Source organism: Schistocerca cancellata, chromosome 4 (genome assembly GCF_023864275.1).
Source record: "Schistocerca cancellata isolate TAMUIC-IGC-003103 chromosome 4, iqSchCanc2.1, whole genome shotgun sequence".
Lineage (NCBI taxonomy): Eukaryota > Metazoa > Arthropoda > Insecta > Orthoptera > Acrididae > Schistocerca > Schistocerca cancellata.
The window spans coordinates 71170603-71188761 of record NC_064629.1 but is presented as its reverse complement, the minus strand read 5'-3'; the positions used below and the strand labels follow the sequence as shown (position 1 = coordinate 71188761).

General features: G+C 44.2%; 1 protein-coding gene across 1 annotated transcript in view; it reads left to right on the top strand.

Annotated features, from left to right (window-relative positions):
* The window catches only part of LOC126183227 (ecdysone 20-monooxygenase), a 175783-nt gene that overhangs the window by 41873 nt on the left and 115751 nt on the right, over positions 1-18159 (top strand). Inside the window, exon 2 of the mRNA XM_049925012.1 lies at positions 10267-10426. Coding sequence (XP_049780969.1) covers positions 10273-10426 — 154 coding nt within the window. The 5' untranslated portion in view covers positions 10267-10272. The remainder of the gene's footprint in view (positions 1-10266; positions 10427-18159) is intronic.

Sequence of the window (18159 nt, the reverse complement as noted above, 5' to 3'; positions counted from 1 at the left end):
TTTCCCTTTATTTGATATGAAACGGGAAATTTCACAAACTCGTGGTCTTTTTCTGTGTCCAAAGCTTGCCTTCCCGTTCTCATTATATTTCTCCCACTTGAAAGTTACCTTACAAGAGGAAGGTGGAAGGAAAGATGGTCACACTTCCCTCCATTCTTATAGTTCCACATGATGAAACTGTTTACTATTGCAGTGTTCAAAAGAAGATAAGAAAGACGATGCCACCTTTTGAGTGACTTACTACCAGTAGCATTTCTTTCTCACCGATACTCGAATTGGTCTATAGCTTCCTAGTGATTTCTTCTTTTTACAGATCCTAACCCCTAGCCATAAAAAAAAATTAAGTTGGACCCTTATGTCTCGCTGCACTGGAGGAAGAATAAATTTAGGGAGCCAATCTATTCCTCTATTCCTCCTCGAGTCCAGCGGGGCATATACGTCCCACTTCAGACATTATGAAACCATAAACAACAATCAAAATTTAAAAACATGGCCTCACTTAGTTTTCATTCCAAAAGCGGAAAAACAATTTTTACAGTAATATGCAGAATTTTAATTCATTGGATTACGAAAGGGTTAATCGATAACGAGGACAATAATTTCAACTGATCTCCCATGAGAATTCTTTTGAAGGACTATTCAGCCTTATCAATTTTTGCAACATTTCTTCACATACGACTCAACGATTTATTGTTTCTACAACATGTAAGGTAATTGATAATCAGCGATAAAATTCCGTCCCGTTTTGTGCACTGTTGGTGTAATCTTTGCGGAGAGAATAGTGAGATGAATGCGGATTGGAATTTTCGCTCACTAAGTGAACTGGCCTCATATGTTGAGCTTTCTGATCGATGAAAATTGCATACCACGTCGACATGTTGAACAGGTTATTTAGCTTCACAGGCGAATATTCTACGAAGGGCGTTCAATTAGTAAGTTTCCCGGTTTCATAATAAAAAATTATACACAATGTATCATTTTGAAATAATTTTACTGATACTGTACAATGTTTCTGTTACTTTTCTACATAGTCGCCACGTTTTTCCAAGCATTTTTGGTAACGTGATGCAAGTGCTTCCAAACCAGTTTTGTACCAGGTCGGTTCCTGTGATCGTAACCAGTTGTTCATTCTTGATGTGACTTCATCATCCAAGATGACCTTTGAGTTGGAGGAATATGTGAATGTCACTTTGGGCAAGATCTGGTGATCTGGTTGAATCTTCACAGAGTTCTACCTGGGCCATTCAAGCTACATGAGGCCGAGCATTGTCCTGAAGGAAGAGAACTATGCGAGACAGAAGTCCAACACCTTTTCTCTTGATGGCAGCTCATGGGTTCCTCAAGACATTTCGATACATCTCCGCCTCCACTGTGCTGTCGCGAGGGAGGTAATGAATGAGAAACACCCTCTTACACTCCCAAAAGATGGCTGCCATAGCTTTCCCTGATGAATGTGTGACCTTTGCCTGTTCTGGAGCACTTTCGGCAGGTTTCTTCCACACCATGCCCTGACGTCTCGCCTCAGGAGTCAAATGACGAACCTGGGTTTCATTCCCATTTGAATGGTCATACATAAACAGAGGTTAACTTCTGGTGGATATCGAGAGCGGATAGCTTTTTCAGCGAAAAAACGATTGAAAGAGCGCAACTCACAAACGAAAACAGTTTGAAATAACAATGAATTACAAAATCAGCTGTGATAGTTGAAAATGAGTACCCGAGCGGGGTTCGTACGCTGGATCTTCTGTTCACTAGGCAGGCGTTCTAACCTTTTTTTTTTTTTAATCTCATTTTGTTCGTTATTGGTCATTGTATTTGCTGGGGACGGACGTGCCATGAAGCTTGTTCAAGTTCACCGTTGACCCTTTCACTCAGTTTTTGTTGCAGAGGACAGCTATCCACCGAGAACACATGAACTAACGCGGCTGCGCGGACTTATCCCAAGCACGCCCCCAGTACACTCACATTCTCAACTTATTCCACACACTTCGAACGTAGTGCTCCCTGCCCATTAATATCAATTTTCGTGGCAACACCTATTTCCGCCTGAGTTCGAGCGTATGTGTGCATCCACACAGAAATGATCCTTGGCTTGTGATAGCCGGAATTATATGCGTATGGTGTCTGTTCTTCCGGACATGTCAGAAAGAACAGACACCATACACATACGAAAACACTTTGTAGTAGTAATTCCATGCTAACTTGCATAGTACTGGCAACATTCTGCAGTATGCAGCGTATGTCGGTGTGAGCGTTGTTAACACATACCAGTCGAACACACCAGCCATCACATGTAAGAGGCACAGTCAACTATGCAGAGAAATAAAGTAGGGAAACTTAATTTCAAATGGTTCAAATGGCTCTGAGCACTATGGGACTCAACTGTTGTGGTCATAAGTCCCCTAGAACTTAGAACTACTTAAACCTAACTAACCTAAGGACAGCACACAACACCCAGCCATCACGAGGCAGAGAAAATCCCCGACCCCGCCGGGAATCGAACCCGGGAACCCGGGCGTGGGAAGCGAGAACGCTACCGCACGACCACGAGATGCGGGCAGGGAAACTTAATTATCGGACGACCCTCGTAGTTCGACGCACTGTCTATGTCGTTCTGGTGGGTGTAATTACAAAGGAAAATAATAGTTTCAAGCTCGTTACTTGTATGTAAATTACGATGTATTACCATCATTCGAGCAAATTGCGCGGTTATTCGATTCCTTGGCACAACATTTGGCTCGAGTGCTGAATTCGTACAACATTTATTGCGATATCAGCTCTTAACTATACAGACTAACAACCACAAACTTCACGTTCCTGAATTAAAATTACTAACAGATAATGTGTCTTTAAACTCGTGCACATAGACAAAAAAATTGATTTGTTGTAACAAATACCCTCTTCCAGACGACCTGTCGAACCGCCAATCGAGACGATAAACTGCTTTAAAACACTGGACTTCTGCTTTGAGTGTAAACCCGGATTCTCTCGTCCTAGTATGTATCACAAAAATACGTCAAAGCGCTGTCTGCCCTCGCTCAACTGAGTCTATGTTTTTTACGAACTTGACGTCGGGACGACTTTAAAACGCCAGCTCTCCATCTGCTAGAAATGAAGCCTCACTTGTAGACAGAAGGAGTGTGGCGTGTGTTCTCGCCTTTTATTGTTCCCGTTCCGGATCGCCTTTGAGAGTGCAACGCGCCGGAGCCGGAGCCGGTGACCGTCGGTAGGCATCTGCGGCCGGCTTTGCACGCAGGGGACTCCGGGTTGGGTAAGGCCGCCAACTGTTTGCGCGCCAACCCTCTCTCCAGGTGGCTGGTTGCACATGCCGTTGCGTCGCTGCTGGCAAAATACACGGCAGCTGAGCGTCCGCCCCCACGTTCCGCGCACTCAGCTGGTCGGTTACCACAACACGATTCTGCAGCTGGTCCGAGCCGTTCTGTACTGACGCAAGCTGCTCGTTAACACGAAACCACCTCGTCGCAGATAATTTGAAATATTTTCACGTTCGTTTCCGTCCGTTACTTAGGTTTAACATCTTCACAGAAGCTTAGTAAGTCGTATTCGTAAATTACACAAATTTCAAGGATCTACAACAATCCTGTCGTGTGTACTACATCTCCAGGAGTTGGACAAAAATGTGCGAACACCGCGAGAAATGCAGATGCTAACGAAGCCTGCAGGTGGTGCTGCTGCACATGTGCAACGTCCTTCATACGTTGCAAGGGTCAGTTGAGGTCGCAACAGTGTCTGTGTCTGTGTAAACTGAATATCTTGCTTAGGCGCTGGCGAACAGTATGTACGAATTTTACAAAATGCATAGCAATGCGCTCTCTGCGAAAAATTGTAGCAAGATTACAATATGATGGTGAATGAGCCATCGTATTGTAATCTTGCTACAATTTTTCATTTTTATTGGCAGTTATGGTTGTCAGTGGCAAAGTATGTCAAAGCATGTATGCATCTGCGATAATTTTTCTGCCGTTGATGATGGTTTGAGGGGGGTAGGACGTCAAACGGGCCGACTTGGAGCAAGAGAGGCACCACAGGAGATTTTAATTTCCAGTGCCTATGGCTCTGAGCACTATGGGACTCAACTTCTAAGGGCATCAGTCCCCTAGAACTTAGAACTACTTAAACCTAACTAACCTAAGGACATCACACACATCCATACCCGAGGCAGGATTCGAACCTGCGACCGTAGCGGTCTCGCGGTTCCAGACTGTAGCGCCTAGAACCGCGCGGCCACCGCGGCCGGCTCCAGTGCCTATACTTTTACAAATAAATTCATAAAACTTTGTCAGCATGACCAGAAAGGATTCAGGATTCACGCTCATAGCAGTGGAAGTTCGAAAACATAACAAAATAATTTTCTTTTACATGTGAAATTTCATCATTTTTTCACTTACTATTGGCTGCATTTGTTGATATAGAGACATTTTTCTTCACAAGTAAGGGAGATTCTTTGATGAATTTTGCACAGCATACAAACCATACTTACAGGTGTATGAAACTCTAGAATTTTCCAAATTTATTAAAAACTGTGGTAAAAATTGAACTAATTAACTACAAAATTTTATTTTTATCTAAACATAAAGCTTAAAACGTAAGAGCTCATTAATTTTTTCATAAATTAAATAGATTCTAGAGTTTCAGACACCTGTAAGTATGTTTTGTATGCTGTGCAAAATTCATCGAACAGTCTCTCTTGAGACCTATAGCAACAAATGCAGCCAATAGTAAGTGAAAAAATTATGAAATTTCACACGTAAAAAATTTGTTTTGTTATGTTTTTGAACTTCCGCTGTTATGAGTGTGAATCCTGAATCCTTCCTGGTCATGCTGACAAAGTTTTATGAATTTTCTTGTAAAAGTATAGACAGTGGAAATTAAAATGTCCTCTGGTACCTCTCCTGCTCCAAGTCGGCCCGTTTGACGTCCTACCCCCCTTAAGACCGAAACCGGTAGCAGAATAAATAAAATTACCACACACAGCACAGTGTTATGCATTTTGTAAACTGCGTCTATGTAGTTGAAAGTGAGTTTATGTCGGAGCGCACTCTGATGGTGCTGAATGATGGCTGCTTCCTTAACCACGGAAGCCGAAGTGTTTGGTGTTTCAACAGGCACCGTACTGATGATTCATGCCGCAGGCAGGGAAAGTGGAAAACATCGTCCGCTAAGTCACATGGCACCGATGACGTCGCTGTTTGGTGTCCCCGCCCCCCCCCCCCCCATATCGACCAACATAAGTCACAACTGGGACAAAATTGTGTGATCGTGACAGACGGTCGCCGAATAGGATTCTGACGAAGAATAACAGGGTGGCAGTTGCAAAGATCACGACAGGACTGAATGTCGCACTCGCGAATACTGTCAGCACAAAAACAATGCGGAGGGAGATCCATAATCAGGGAATTGCAGGGCGTGTTGTAATGCTGAAACGACTCACCAGTGATGTAAATGCCCATAACAGGGAAACTTGATGCCACAGCCATAAAATCTGGACTGTAGAGCGATGGATGAAAGTCATTTGGTCGGATGAGTCTTATTTCACACTGTTTCAACTTCTGGCCGAGTTTACTTCCGAAGAGCGAAACATGGCGGGAGTTCGGTTATGATTTGGGCAGGTATACCACGGGCCCCATGGTTATTCTGCAAGGTCGCATTACATCCAAGCATTACGCGACCTTTTTGGGTGATCAGGCCCATCCCACGGTACAATATTTCTTTTATACAGAGGTGACAAGACGACACAGCCCCTGTTTACACAGCTCGCTTCGTTTAGGACTGGTTTTGTGGGCCCGAGAGTGAATTACTGTGCCTCCCCTGGCCACCACACTCACTAGATGTCAATATTATTGAGCCTTTTTGGTCTGCTTTGGGGTGAAGGGTGTGTGATCGCTATCCACCCCCCCCCCCACCCCCATCATCGGTATCTGAGCTTGCCACTATTTTCGAGGAAGAAAGGTTCCGTTTACATCCATCCAGAAACTGTTTTTATCCATTCCGAGACGACTGGAAGCTGTTTACAACGCCAACGTGTTTTCTACCCGGTATTAAGCACGTTAAGGTTTTGGCTTTTTGTTGTTTCTATATTTTTGTATATCCCCTGTACATCTGTACAGCGCAGGCTACCTAACGGCTTGTGGCGGAGGGTACTTCAAGAAACACGATCACTTCCTCACCCCCACCCATCCCGCCTCCTTTCCTATTTCATTCGTGAATGGTGCGTGGGAGGGATCACTCTCGGTAAGACTCTGTATGAGCTCTAATTTTCTCATCACATCCATTTCGTCGGTGGAATGTGGGAGGAAGTCATATGCCTTCCAACTTTTCTTGGAACGTACATTCTCAGAATTTCAACAGTATCTCCCTCCGGGTTGCACAGCGTCTCTCTTCTAGAGTCTTCCACTGAAGTGTAATACTGTGGCTCTTAAAAAACCCAGCGCTCTTCGTTGTGTCTCTTCTGTAAATCCAAACTGGTAAGAGTTCACACTGACGAGCAATACTCTTGATTCAGTGGAACGAGTGTTTTTTATGCCACTTATTTCATGAATGACTTTCTTTTCTTTAAATTTCACCCAGTCTGGCGTCTGCTTTTCCTACAGTTAGTTTCATGTCGCCATTCTAGAGAGTGACCATAAAAGTCCTATTTTCATTTCAAAAAATATTGAAAACTATTAGAGATAGAGCATCGCTGTTTCTTGTAAAGCAGCTCTTAAAGCTTTTTCTATTATGCCAGGATTTCATTGTGTACCCCACCAGTCGCTCCAGGCGATATTCCAGTGTTGCACATGTATGGGCCAATATTGCTGCATCAACAGTTCTGATTGCTTTATTGATTTGTGCACAAAGGGTAGCTGTGTCAGGGAGTGGTGTTGTGTATACGCGAGCCTCGACGTAACCTTACAAAAGAAGCCTAATGACGTACCATCTGAAGAGCGAAGGGGTCATCCGATGGGACTATCCTACCAAACCACCTCCGAAGAATTGTGTCATTCAACACATCCCGCACGTTCAAACTCCAATGTAGGCGCGCATTACCGTGCTGGAAGATGATGGTCGGTTGCAGCTCTTTGATCTATGGTAGCAGGAATTGTTCGAGCGTGCCCACGTTATGGTCTTGTCTAAGAAGAAAAACAAATCTATCACTATAACACCAAATATTAAGCTTCCCGTGTGTTTTGTGGGTTTTAGAAGTCCCAAATCCTAATGTGGCGATCCAAAAAATGGTTCAAATGGCTCTGAGCACTATGGGACTTAACATCTATGGTCATCAGTCCCCTAGAACTTAGAACTACTTAAACCTAACTAACCTAAGGACATCACACAACACCCAGCCATCACGAGGCAGAGAAAATACCTGACCCCGCCGGGAATCGAACCCGGGAACCCGGGGGCGGGAAGCGAGGACGCTACCGTACGACCACGAGCTGCGGGCTGTGGCGATCCACATGTCCAGAAATGTGAAATGTTGTTTCATCTGATAAGAGACACTTCTTAATTCAGCCATTATAAGAATCTATGGAGGCCAGTATGGAACACTTGATTGCATAGTGCAGAGGACGATCGTTTCGCTGCAGTGCTTGCCAGTTGATCTTGCTAGCTGCAGTTCGCTTGATTCACGACCAATTAAATTCTCTGTGTGTGTGTGTGGGGGGGGGGGATGCTTTGAAATACAGCTTGCACTCTGTCACACTCTGTCAACACGTACTCAAGACACTAGGGAGTGTCCACTTCGGGGAAGGTGTTTGACACTATCGAACTCTTTAAGATTTTTGAAGTAGTTCATTATATTTGTTTTTGCCTGTGCTGCCCTCCCATACTGGCTTCGATAATACCGTAGCACAGATTTGAATTTTGAATTCTACATATCAGATGCCACGTTGGACCTTCTCCTAGTCTATCGCCGTTTCGATGCTCTTCGAGTCAAATCTGCAAAAGGACAAACGATACAACTTTGAGAGTTGTTAAACGTCTTACAACAGACCACGATACTCTATCTCTAATGTTTTCCAAGTAATAATTTTCTGGACTGATAGCGAGACTCTCCGGACACACTGTCGCTTCACAGTGTTACTCTTTCGAATTTTGTTATTGCTGGATATTTAAGATAATCTCATTATTGTTCCGTCTCAGCTGCACACTTTTTTAATTCGACTACATGTTTGGATCGCAGTGGATCATCTTCAGATCTAAGTAATTGCATCAGCAACCCGTCTTGTCTACTCACCAAAACATATCAAAGTACTATTATCTTAAATATCTATCCGTATACAGTTGCTGAATTCTCTCACGGCGATTATGTCGACAATAGTTTTGTTACTGTTTCCAGTGGTTGATCGCCAACTATGTAATCGAGCAATACTGCATCTCTTCCTCTACTTAGGTACAGTACGTTAAATTTATTTATGCTCAGGCTCAACCGCAAGTCCCTGCGCCGGTTCTCCCTCCTCTGCAGGTCTTCCTACATTTCGCTACAGACTTCCGTCGTTGAACCACCGTATAGACAACAAAAACGACTGCGAACATCTCCGTATAGGCAACAGGAACGACTGCGAACAGCCGACGGAATTCTAAACGTTAACAGCTTGACCCTATTTATGTGATGTAAACTATAAAATTCACATTCATTGCACTGGGGAGCCAAAAGTCATATGACGCATCTTCTAATATCGAGTCGGACCTCCTTTTGCCCGGCACAGTACAGCAACTTGACGTGGCACGGAGTCAACAAGTCGTTGGCAACACCCTAAAAAAGATTGAGCCATTGTGCCTCCATAGCCGACCATAACTGCGAAAGGGTTGTCGGTGCAGGATTTTGTGCACAAACTGACCTCTCGATTATGTTCCACTTCGTGCAACCGAGGTGGCCAAATCATTCGCTCGAATTGTCCACAATATTCTTCAAACCGATCGCGAACAGTTGCGCCTCGGCGAAATGGCGCATTGTCATCTGTTGTGTTCTGCCCACTCGTCTAGGACAGGATGCCTAGGTAGCTGTTTCCTCGGATCGCTAGACAACTATTCAAGCATATCGTATTAATGGAGTTTATTATAGTAAGTTAAATTGACAATACTTAACTTTGTGTATTCACATAGGTGTGCCGCAAGGAGATGGGGACATGCAAATAATCAATGTCCCTCGGTATATACAATTTCATTGCAAGCAATGTCTTGGTGTCGTCCTAGAGAGGGGTTCGTCAGTGTACTATTGGCTGACGTCGTCTCATAGCCCTCTCTGGTCTTCGGTTCTCGATCGTCGTGCCGGCACATGTCGTTACGCCAAAACACCATCCATAAAAATTCCATCATTGTTTGGGAACATGAAGTCCATTAATGACTGCAGTTGGCCTGCACGTAGCCGAACATAATCATTTACAGTCGATGAATAGTTCAGTTGGACCAGAGGACCCTGTCAATTCTATGTAAACACAGCCCACACCATTACGGAGACACCATCAGCTTGTGCAGTGCTTGTTTACAACTTGGGTCCGTGGGGGCAGTGCCACACTCGAAACCTAACATCAGCTCTTACCATTTGAAATCTAGACTCAGATGACCAGGCCACGGTTTTTCAGTCGTCTGTGGCACAACCGACACGGTCACGAGCCCAAGAAATGCGCTGCAGGCGATGTTGGGCTGTTAGCAAAGGCACTCGCGTCGGTCGTCTGCTGTCATAGCCCATTACGGCCCAATTTCGCTACTGCATCCTGACGGATTTGTTCGTCGTACGTTCCGCGGTTTTTTTCACATAGAGGTGCTTGTCTCTTTGCACTGACAACTCTACTAAACACCGCTGCTCTCGGTTGTTAAGTGAAGGCTTCGGCGACTACGTTGTCCGTGGTAATGCCTGAAATCTGGTCTTCTCGACACGGCCTTGACGCTGTGGATCTCGGAATACTGAATTCGCTAATGGTTTCCGAAATGGAATGTTCAATGCTTCTAGCTCCAACTGCCGTTCCGCGTTCAAAGTCAGTTAATTCCCGTTGTGCGGCCATAATCACGTCAGAAACCTTTTCACATGAGTCACCTGAGTACAAATGCAAGCTCAGCCAATATACTACCCTTTTATACCTTATATACGCGATACTACAGCCATCTGTCTGTGTGCACGTCGCTACGCTATGACCTTTGTGATCTCAGTGTCTGTTTATTGGTTTCATGTGCAGCTCATCGTGCTTAGAAGACTTCCTTTAACAAATATTTTCATTGAGGTAAGCAGAAAATTGGTGAGCTTATGACAGGGCTGATGTGTTGCAGAGGAGGATGCTGGGGGCTCTGTCTGCTGTGCTGAGCGCGGGCTCGGAGGCGCTGGAGCGGCTGGCGTTTCTGCTGGCGGCGCTTTTCCTCGCCGTCGAGTTCCTGCCCGCCGCCTTCAAGAGCCTCGTGCATAGGGCAAAGCCCTTCCCGCGCGTCCTACGTAAGTCACCTCACGCAGTTACAACTTTCATTTCCTTCACAACTTAACCAAAGAAGTACTTTTTTTTCAAGATCGGGCGGAAAAACCGCTGCCCAAACAACCTATTTTCCACAGTATTTCGTTCTAAAATGGAGATATACATTGCCAGTGGTAATGATGCGAAAATCAACTGCGTAGTTACCACTGGACTCGTTTCGTATCTGAAATATTAAAAAAATATACAACCGTTCGCTCGATGAAAGATCCGTACCCAAAGACTGGAAAGTTGCATAGGTCACACTAATATTCAAGGAAGATAGTATGACTGAATCACTGAATTACAGACCCGTATGATTAACGTCGATATGCAGCAGGATTTTGTAACACATATTGCATTCGAACATTACGAATTATCTCGAAGAGAAAGGTCTATTGACACACAGTCGACACAGATTTAGAAAACATCGTTCATGTGAAACGCAACTAGCTCTTTACTCACATGAAGTGTTGAGTGCTATTGACGAGGGATATCAAATTAATTCCATATTCCTAGATTTCCAGAAGACTTTTCACACTGTATCATACAAGCGGCTTGTAGTGAAATTGCGTGCTAATGGAATATCGTCCCAGTTATGTGACTGGATTCGTGATTTCCTGTCAGAAAGGTCACAGTTCGTAAATGACGGAAAGTCATCGAGCAAAACAGAAGTGATTTCTGGTGTTTCCCAAGGTAGCGTTACAGGCCGTCTGCTGTTCCTTATCTATATAAACGATTTAGGAGACAATATGAGCAGCCTTCTTTGGTTGTTTGCAGATGATGCTGTCGTTTATCGTGTAGTAAAATCATCAGAAGATCAAAACAAATTGCAAACCGATTTAGAAATGATATCTGAAAGGTGCGGAAATTGGCAATTTACCCTAAATAACGAGAAGTATGAGGTAATCCACATGAGTGCTAAAAGGACTCCGTTAAACTTCGGTACACGATAAGTCAGCCTAATCTAAAGGCCGTAAATTCGACTAAATACCTACGAATTACAATTACGAATAGTTTAAATTGGAAAGAACACGTAGGAGATGTTGTGGGGAAGACAAACCAAAGACTGCGTTTTATTGGCAGAACACTTAGAAAATATAACAGATCTACTAAAGAGACCGCCTACACTACGCTTGTCCGCCTCTTTTGGAGTACTCCTGTGCGGTCTGGGATCCTTATCAGATAGGATTAACGGAGTACGTCGAGAAAGTTCAACGAAGAGCAGCACGTTTTGTATTATCACGAAATAGGGGAGAGAGTCTCACGGATTTGGGATGGACATCATTAAAACAAAGGCGTTTCCCGTTGCGGCGGAAGAGTCTCACGAAATTTCAGTCACCAACTTTCTCCTCCGAATGTGAAAATAATTTGTTGACTCCGACGTACATAGGGAGAAACAATTATCATAATAAAATAAGGGAAATCAGAGCTCGCACGGAAAGATATAGATGTTCGTTTTTTCTGCGCTCTGTTCGAGAATAGAACAGTAGAGCATTATTGTGAAGGTGGTTCGATGAACCCTCTGACAGGCATTTAAGTGTGATTTGCAGAGTATCTATGTAGTTGTAGATGTAGAGCTAACGAGAGAAGAAGGGGAGTGCCATAACCCAATCTCCCAGAACTTCGCTCAGTGGAAGATGAGTTAAAATAAGAGAACACATGTGTCGGCTTATCCGTAGGTACTCGACCGTTTCTGACACCCAAATCTTCAGATGGCAGACACTCAGATCGGTACCAAATGCAGATATACACTCCTGGAAATTGAAATAAGAACACCGTGAATTCATTGTCCCAGGAAGGGGAAACTTTATTGACACATTCCTGGGGTCAGATACATCACATGATCACACTGACAGAACCACAGGCACATAGACACAGGCAACAGAGCATGCACAATATCGGCACTAGTACAGTGTATATACACCTTTCGCAGCAATGCAGGCTGCTATTCTCCCATGGAGACGATCGTAGAGATGCTGGATGTAGTCCTGTGGAACGGCTTGCTATGCCATTTCCACCCGGCGCCTCAGTTGGACCAGCGTTCGTGCTGGACGTGCAGACCGCGTGAGACGACGCTTCATCCAGTCCCAAACATGCTCAATGGGGGACAGATCCGGAGATCTTGCTGGCCAGGGTAGTTGACTTACACCTTCTAGAGCACGTTGGGTGGCACGGGATACATGCGGACGTGCATCGTCCTGTTGGAACAGCAAGTTCCCTTGCCGGTCTAGGAATGGTAGAACGATGGGTTCGATGACGGTTTGGATGTACCATGCACTATTCAGTGTCCCCTCGACGATCACCAGTGGTGTACGGCCAGTGTAGGAGATCGCTCCCCACACCATGATGCCGGGTGTTGGCCCTGTGTGCCTCGGTCGTATGCAGTCCTGATTGTGGCGCTCACCTGCACGGCGCCAAACACGCATACGACTATCATTGGCACCAAGGCAGAAGCGACTCTCATCGCTGAAGACGACACGTCTCCATTCGTCCCTCCATTCACGCCTGTCGCGACACCACTGGACGCGGACTGCACGATGTTGGGGCGTGAGCGGAAGACGGCCTAACGGTGTGCGGGACCGTAGCCCAGCTTCATGGAGACGGTTGCGAATGGTCCTCGCCGATACCCCAGGAGCAACAGTGTCCCTAATTTGCTGGGAAGTAGCGGTGCGGTCCCCTACGGCACTACGTAGGATCCTACGGTCTTGGCGTGCATCCGTGCGTCACTGCGGTCCGGTCCCAGGTCGACGGGCATGTGCACCTTCCGCCGACCACTGGCGACAACATCGATGTACTGTGGAGACCTCACGCCCCACGTGTTGAGCAATTCGGCGGTACGTCCACCCGGCCTCCCGCATGCCCACTATACGTCCTCGCTCAAAGTCCGTCAACTGCACATACGGTTCACGTCCACGCTGTCGCGGCATGCTACCAGTGTTAAAGACTGCGATGGAGCTCCGTATGCCACGGCAAACTGGCTGACACTGACGGCGGCGGTGCACAAATGCTGCGCAGCTAGCGCCATTCGACGGCCAACACCGCGGTTCGTGGTGTGTCCGCTGTGCCGTGCGTGTGATCATTGCTTGTACAGCCCTCTCGCAGTGTCCGGAGCAAGTATGGTGGGTCTGACACACCGGTGTCAATGTGTTCTTTTTTCCATTTCCAGGAGTGTAGTTTGCGCTTTTTGCTGCCGTCTAGGAGAACGTCCATAAAAAGTAAGTAAAAAGTACCACATGACCTACGGAGCACAAGTAAAGCTCAGTTGTGAGCATCTGCTGTGTGGAGTTCACGTGGAGAAGTCGGTAGAGCGTCAGTTCGTCGTACGAAGGGTACCAAGTTTGATCCTTGGTACTGCTAGCTTTTGTGCTGTAGTACTTGTGAAAGTATTATAAGGCACAACATGCTCCCGACATGTAAAAGGATTGTTCGGAGTTTATAGCAACTTTCTATTGGCAATCCACTTTCGCTTCGATAATTTGAAAGTAGCATACTAATAGGGTACATTTTTAGTTTCACAGAATAAACGCAAAGAATTGGAACAGAAGAATAAAGAAACAATTGCATCACACGTGCGGAAGTATTAATATTAATACATCTACATCATACTCCGCCAGCCACTGAGGGTACTTTTTGTACCACTATCTTTTATGTTTTAAAGCATTTATTTCAATCATTATTAGACATTCAGCACATTATTAGACACTCACCACACGAACATATTTCAGTTAACATTCGCTAAGTCGAGCTTCACAAACACGACATCTAAATCCAAGCCGGCCGCGGTGGTCTCGCGGTTCTAGACGCTCAGTCCGGAACCGCGCGACTGCTACGGTCGCAGGTTCGAATCCTGCCTCGGGCATGGATGTGTGTGATGTCCTTAGGTTAGTTAGGTTTAAGTAGTTCTAAGTTCTAGGGGACTGATGACCACAGATGTTAAGTTCCATAGTGCTCAGAGCCATTTGAACCATTTTGAATCTAATTCCAACACACTCACTTCACACTGGTAGTGTGTGTTATGATTCTCGTCGTCTGTTATTATGATAACAGATGGCCAATGCTACATAGAAACATATATTGCAGGTTTGGCAGTGAAGTCAGTAAGGAGCTGGCTACATAGTCTGTATCTGCAACGCCTGAAATAATTAGTAGTAGTTGGTAAAAAATTTTATATATTGTACTTAACTTGTGTTACAGGCTTCTTCATATGCTGCATACATATAATTACAAACAGATATCTAGAGAGGCATTACTTATACTGTAATTGACTAAGCGCCTTGTTAGAGGTTGCTTCCCATCAGCCGAAGGCTATGCTACATTCCTAGTTGACTTCCGGAGCAAGAGCGGACGAGAGCTCGCTAGATACTTGTCACAAGCCGCGGAGCGGCGCTAGTCGTGACTCGCGGGTCCAGTGATATCTATTACGGACCGCGGTCGATATCTGCGACCCATAACAAGTGTGGTATCGAACGTTGATCCTACACTGTGATAACTTACTGACTAAAATCTCAGCCACAATCTGTTAACTTTAAACACATACTGCGTGACGTTAAGAACTGGAAACATTCGTGGAGTATGCCTACAATTTCTAACTATAAACAAAAAAGCATTTGTCAAGTAGTCTTCACACATACACTTCTTCAGTTACAACAAAACACATTTCCAATCACAGTACGCACATACAACAAATTGCTCTCGAATAATATTTTAAATTCAGAACACACTCTTTAAGTGAATCTGTGAACACTCATGGGAAATACAAATGAATTATCTTTTTTTCCCTTATATAATTAAATATTACAAAAGGAAGGTTTAGTAGCCAGGAGAAAACTTTTTCCTCAAAATTACACACTTTCAGCATGAGGTAATAAACAGTAAACAATAAATAATAACAATAATGACAATGAAAGGAATAGTAATTGACTGCTAGATAGCAGCACCGTCGTACATCTATAAACTCCGAACAGTCCTTTTACATGTCAGGAGTATGTTATCTCGTACAACAATTTCGCATATACTACAGTTCAAAAATTGGTATGACCAGTGCTCGAAACCAGTACCCTTGGTACGATGAACTAACGCTCTACTGACTTAACTACTTCTTTTTTTTTTTCGACGAGGATAGGATTCGAAACACGCGTGCAGAGCACATTGGATTAGCAGTCCACTATTTTTTTGCTAGTGTTGAAAAAAAAGAAAAGTATGAGCGGAACTCGATCAAGCGATCCACTGATTACGTAGCTTGCACGCTAACCATATTTGTTTAAGTTAAATTCTTCGATCTTAAATTGAAACAGAAACTAAATAAATCTTCTTTTCGTAACAAATAGTCAAATATCCGTAAAACAGAATAAATCAAACACTTATTGGAAAAGTTGTTCCAATTTTTTCCCATATTGTGGCTTCTGGCAAAATTAGTTTCCTGGGGCACCTTGAGTTGGCTTAGCAACAACAGAAATTTTCATACCAACTTAATTAAAATAACACAAAATTCGTAGCGACTCTCTTAACTGTTGTGCGCAAACTAAAATTTACCACGTCTTTATGGTAAAGTGTGAAGTAAGGAATTTTGAAACAAACCTTTGGATATCAGACTCTTTGGACGATTATGGTGCTCTTCCATTATTTACTGTATATACTCATCTATACTCGCATATTTAGTCATAATTGCAAAACATGAGAACTGGCCGATAATCCAAGTGTAGCTATTGTTCTTTGTTTCAGGAAAGAAATGCCAGTCTGGTTGAAGTACTTCTTCAAGTGTTGTAGCAGATTCAGTAGTCCTAGTAATTGTGGCGAGCTTTTTTCTAGCTCAGTTCCATATATGGAATTGGTCGCGGTAGATTAGCATGTTTGCACAACGTGTCTACAGTATGACAATGATTGCAGTAAGGACTTTGGTTCAATTTAATCTTGTGCAGTTTTTCACTTGTGGGGACCTTCTCATTTACAATGTCATACCATGTGGACGCTATTTTGGAGTGGAGGATGGAATTATTAAAATTTTTCTAGATGTTTTTCCAGTTGACCGCTGGATATTTCCGCTTCCACGGGGTTTGGCTTATGATGTCTCGTGAGGTAACAATACGTCCTTCTGGTGTTAAGCTGCTGTGTATTATCTCGAATATTGCTCATTTCCAGGTAGTAAGTCCGGACGTAGTCGAGTTGACCGCTGATGCGACCAATATCGACTGGAGCTTTTCTGCTCGTTGGGGCTAACCTACTGAATAACGTTTGTGTGATTGTCGGATGGGGTATCTGCAGTATTTTGCGGATACGGTCCATATATACTGCAGTACATTGTTTCTGGATATCTGACGCCAAAACCACCACCGGGGCGGGTTAGTACTATGCTTGGTATGGTGACTTTAAACCTATTTCCGCCCCAGATGAGCCAATACGCTGCAGCTAAAATCTTGTGCGCTGTATCCTTGGGTACTGGTAACACTGCTGCGATGTGATACATTTTGCTTAGGGCGTAGCTGTTAATCAATAGAGCTCTCTGTACCCTATTTAACGTTCTAATTTTAAGTTCATAGAGAGTAGCGCTGAATGTATTGAGTTTATGGTCCCAGTTGTTCACTGTCATCTCTCGTGGACTGGACATTAAAATCATACCTAAGTGGTTCGTCTCCTCTGTCCTTTGTAGCCATGTAATTTGAATATTCTCCTTACTGGGTCCGACAGGTAAAATCTTCGATTTATGTTCATTGAGCTTGGTTCCAGAGGAAGTGACGTAGGCATGAATTTTTTGTTGAACAATTTCAATTTCGGATTTCGTGTTAACTATTACGCTGATATCGTCAGCATAAGCGTGACACACAGATTTTGTACTCAACGTCTTTAGACCTTGTAACCTTTGGTGTAGGTTTAACAGTAATATTTCTACAGCCATTGTGTGTTACAGTGTCATAGAAAACGGGCAGCCTTGTCTCACAGACTGCTTAATCTGGACTGGTGAACTTAGCTGGCCATTAATTTTGATTCCAGAGGAAGTTTCGACTATACATTGGCATATCATATGAATAAAATGAGCACTGAACCCCATCCGTTGCATTACGGTTAGTAGAAAGTGGTGGTTGATGCGGTCAAATGCCTTATCAAAATCTAAAAACGTGACACCAACGTTGCCTTTACACAGCCACGACAAATTTATAATATCCCTATATACACATAACGTATTTGACATATATCTCCCTGGAACAGTACTCATTTGATAAGGGCCAATGACCTTCGGCAGTACAGACTTCATTCTACTATTTATGAGTCGGGCGAAGGTTTTGTAGTCGGAACTGAGTAGAGTTAACGGTCGAAAATCCTTCAACGTAGAACTCCGTGCTTTTTTGGTATCAGGACAATCAGTCCTTCCGAAAACTGAGGTGGCATCTGCACGTCTCCCAATAATTCATTGCATATTTCGGTGAACTCCGGGCCCGCATCTCATGGTCGTGCGGTAGCGTTCTCGCTTCCCACGCCCGGGTTCCCGGGTTCGATTCCCGGCGGGGTCAGGGATTTTCTCTGCCTCGTGATGGCTGGGTGTTGTGTGCTGTCCTTAGGTTAGTTAGGTTTAAGTAGTTCTAAGTTCTAGGGGACTGATGACCATAGCTGTTAAGTCCCATAGTGCTCAGAGCCATTTTTTTTTTTTTTTTTTTTTGGTGAACTCCGGTCCTATGACGTTCCAAAAGCAAGCATAAAATTCTGTGGGTAGGCCATCTAAACC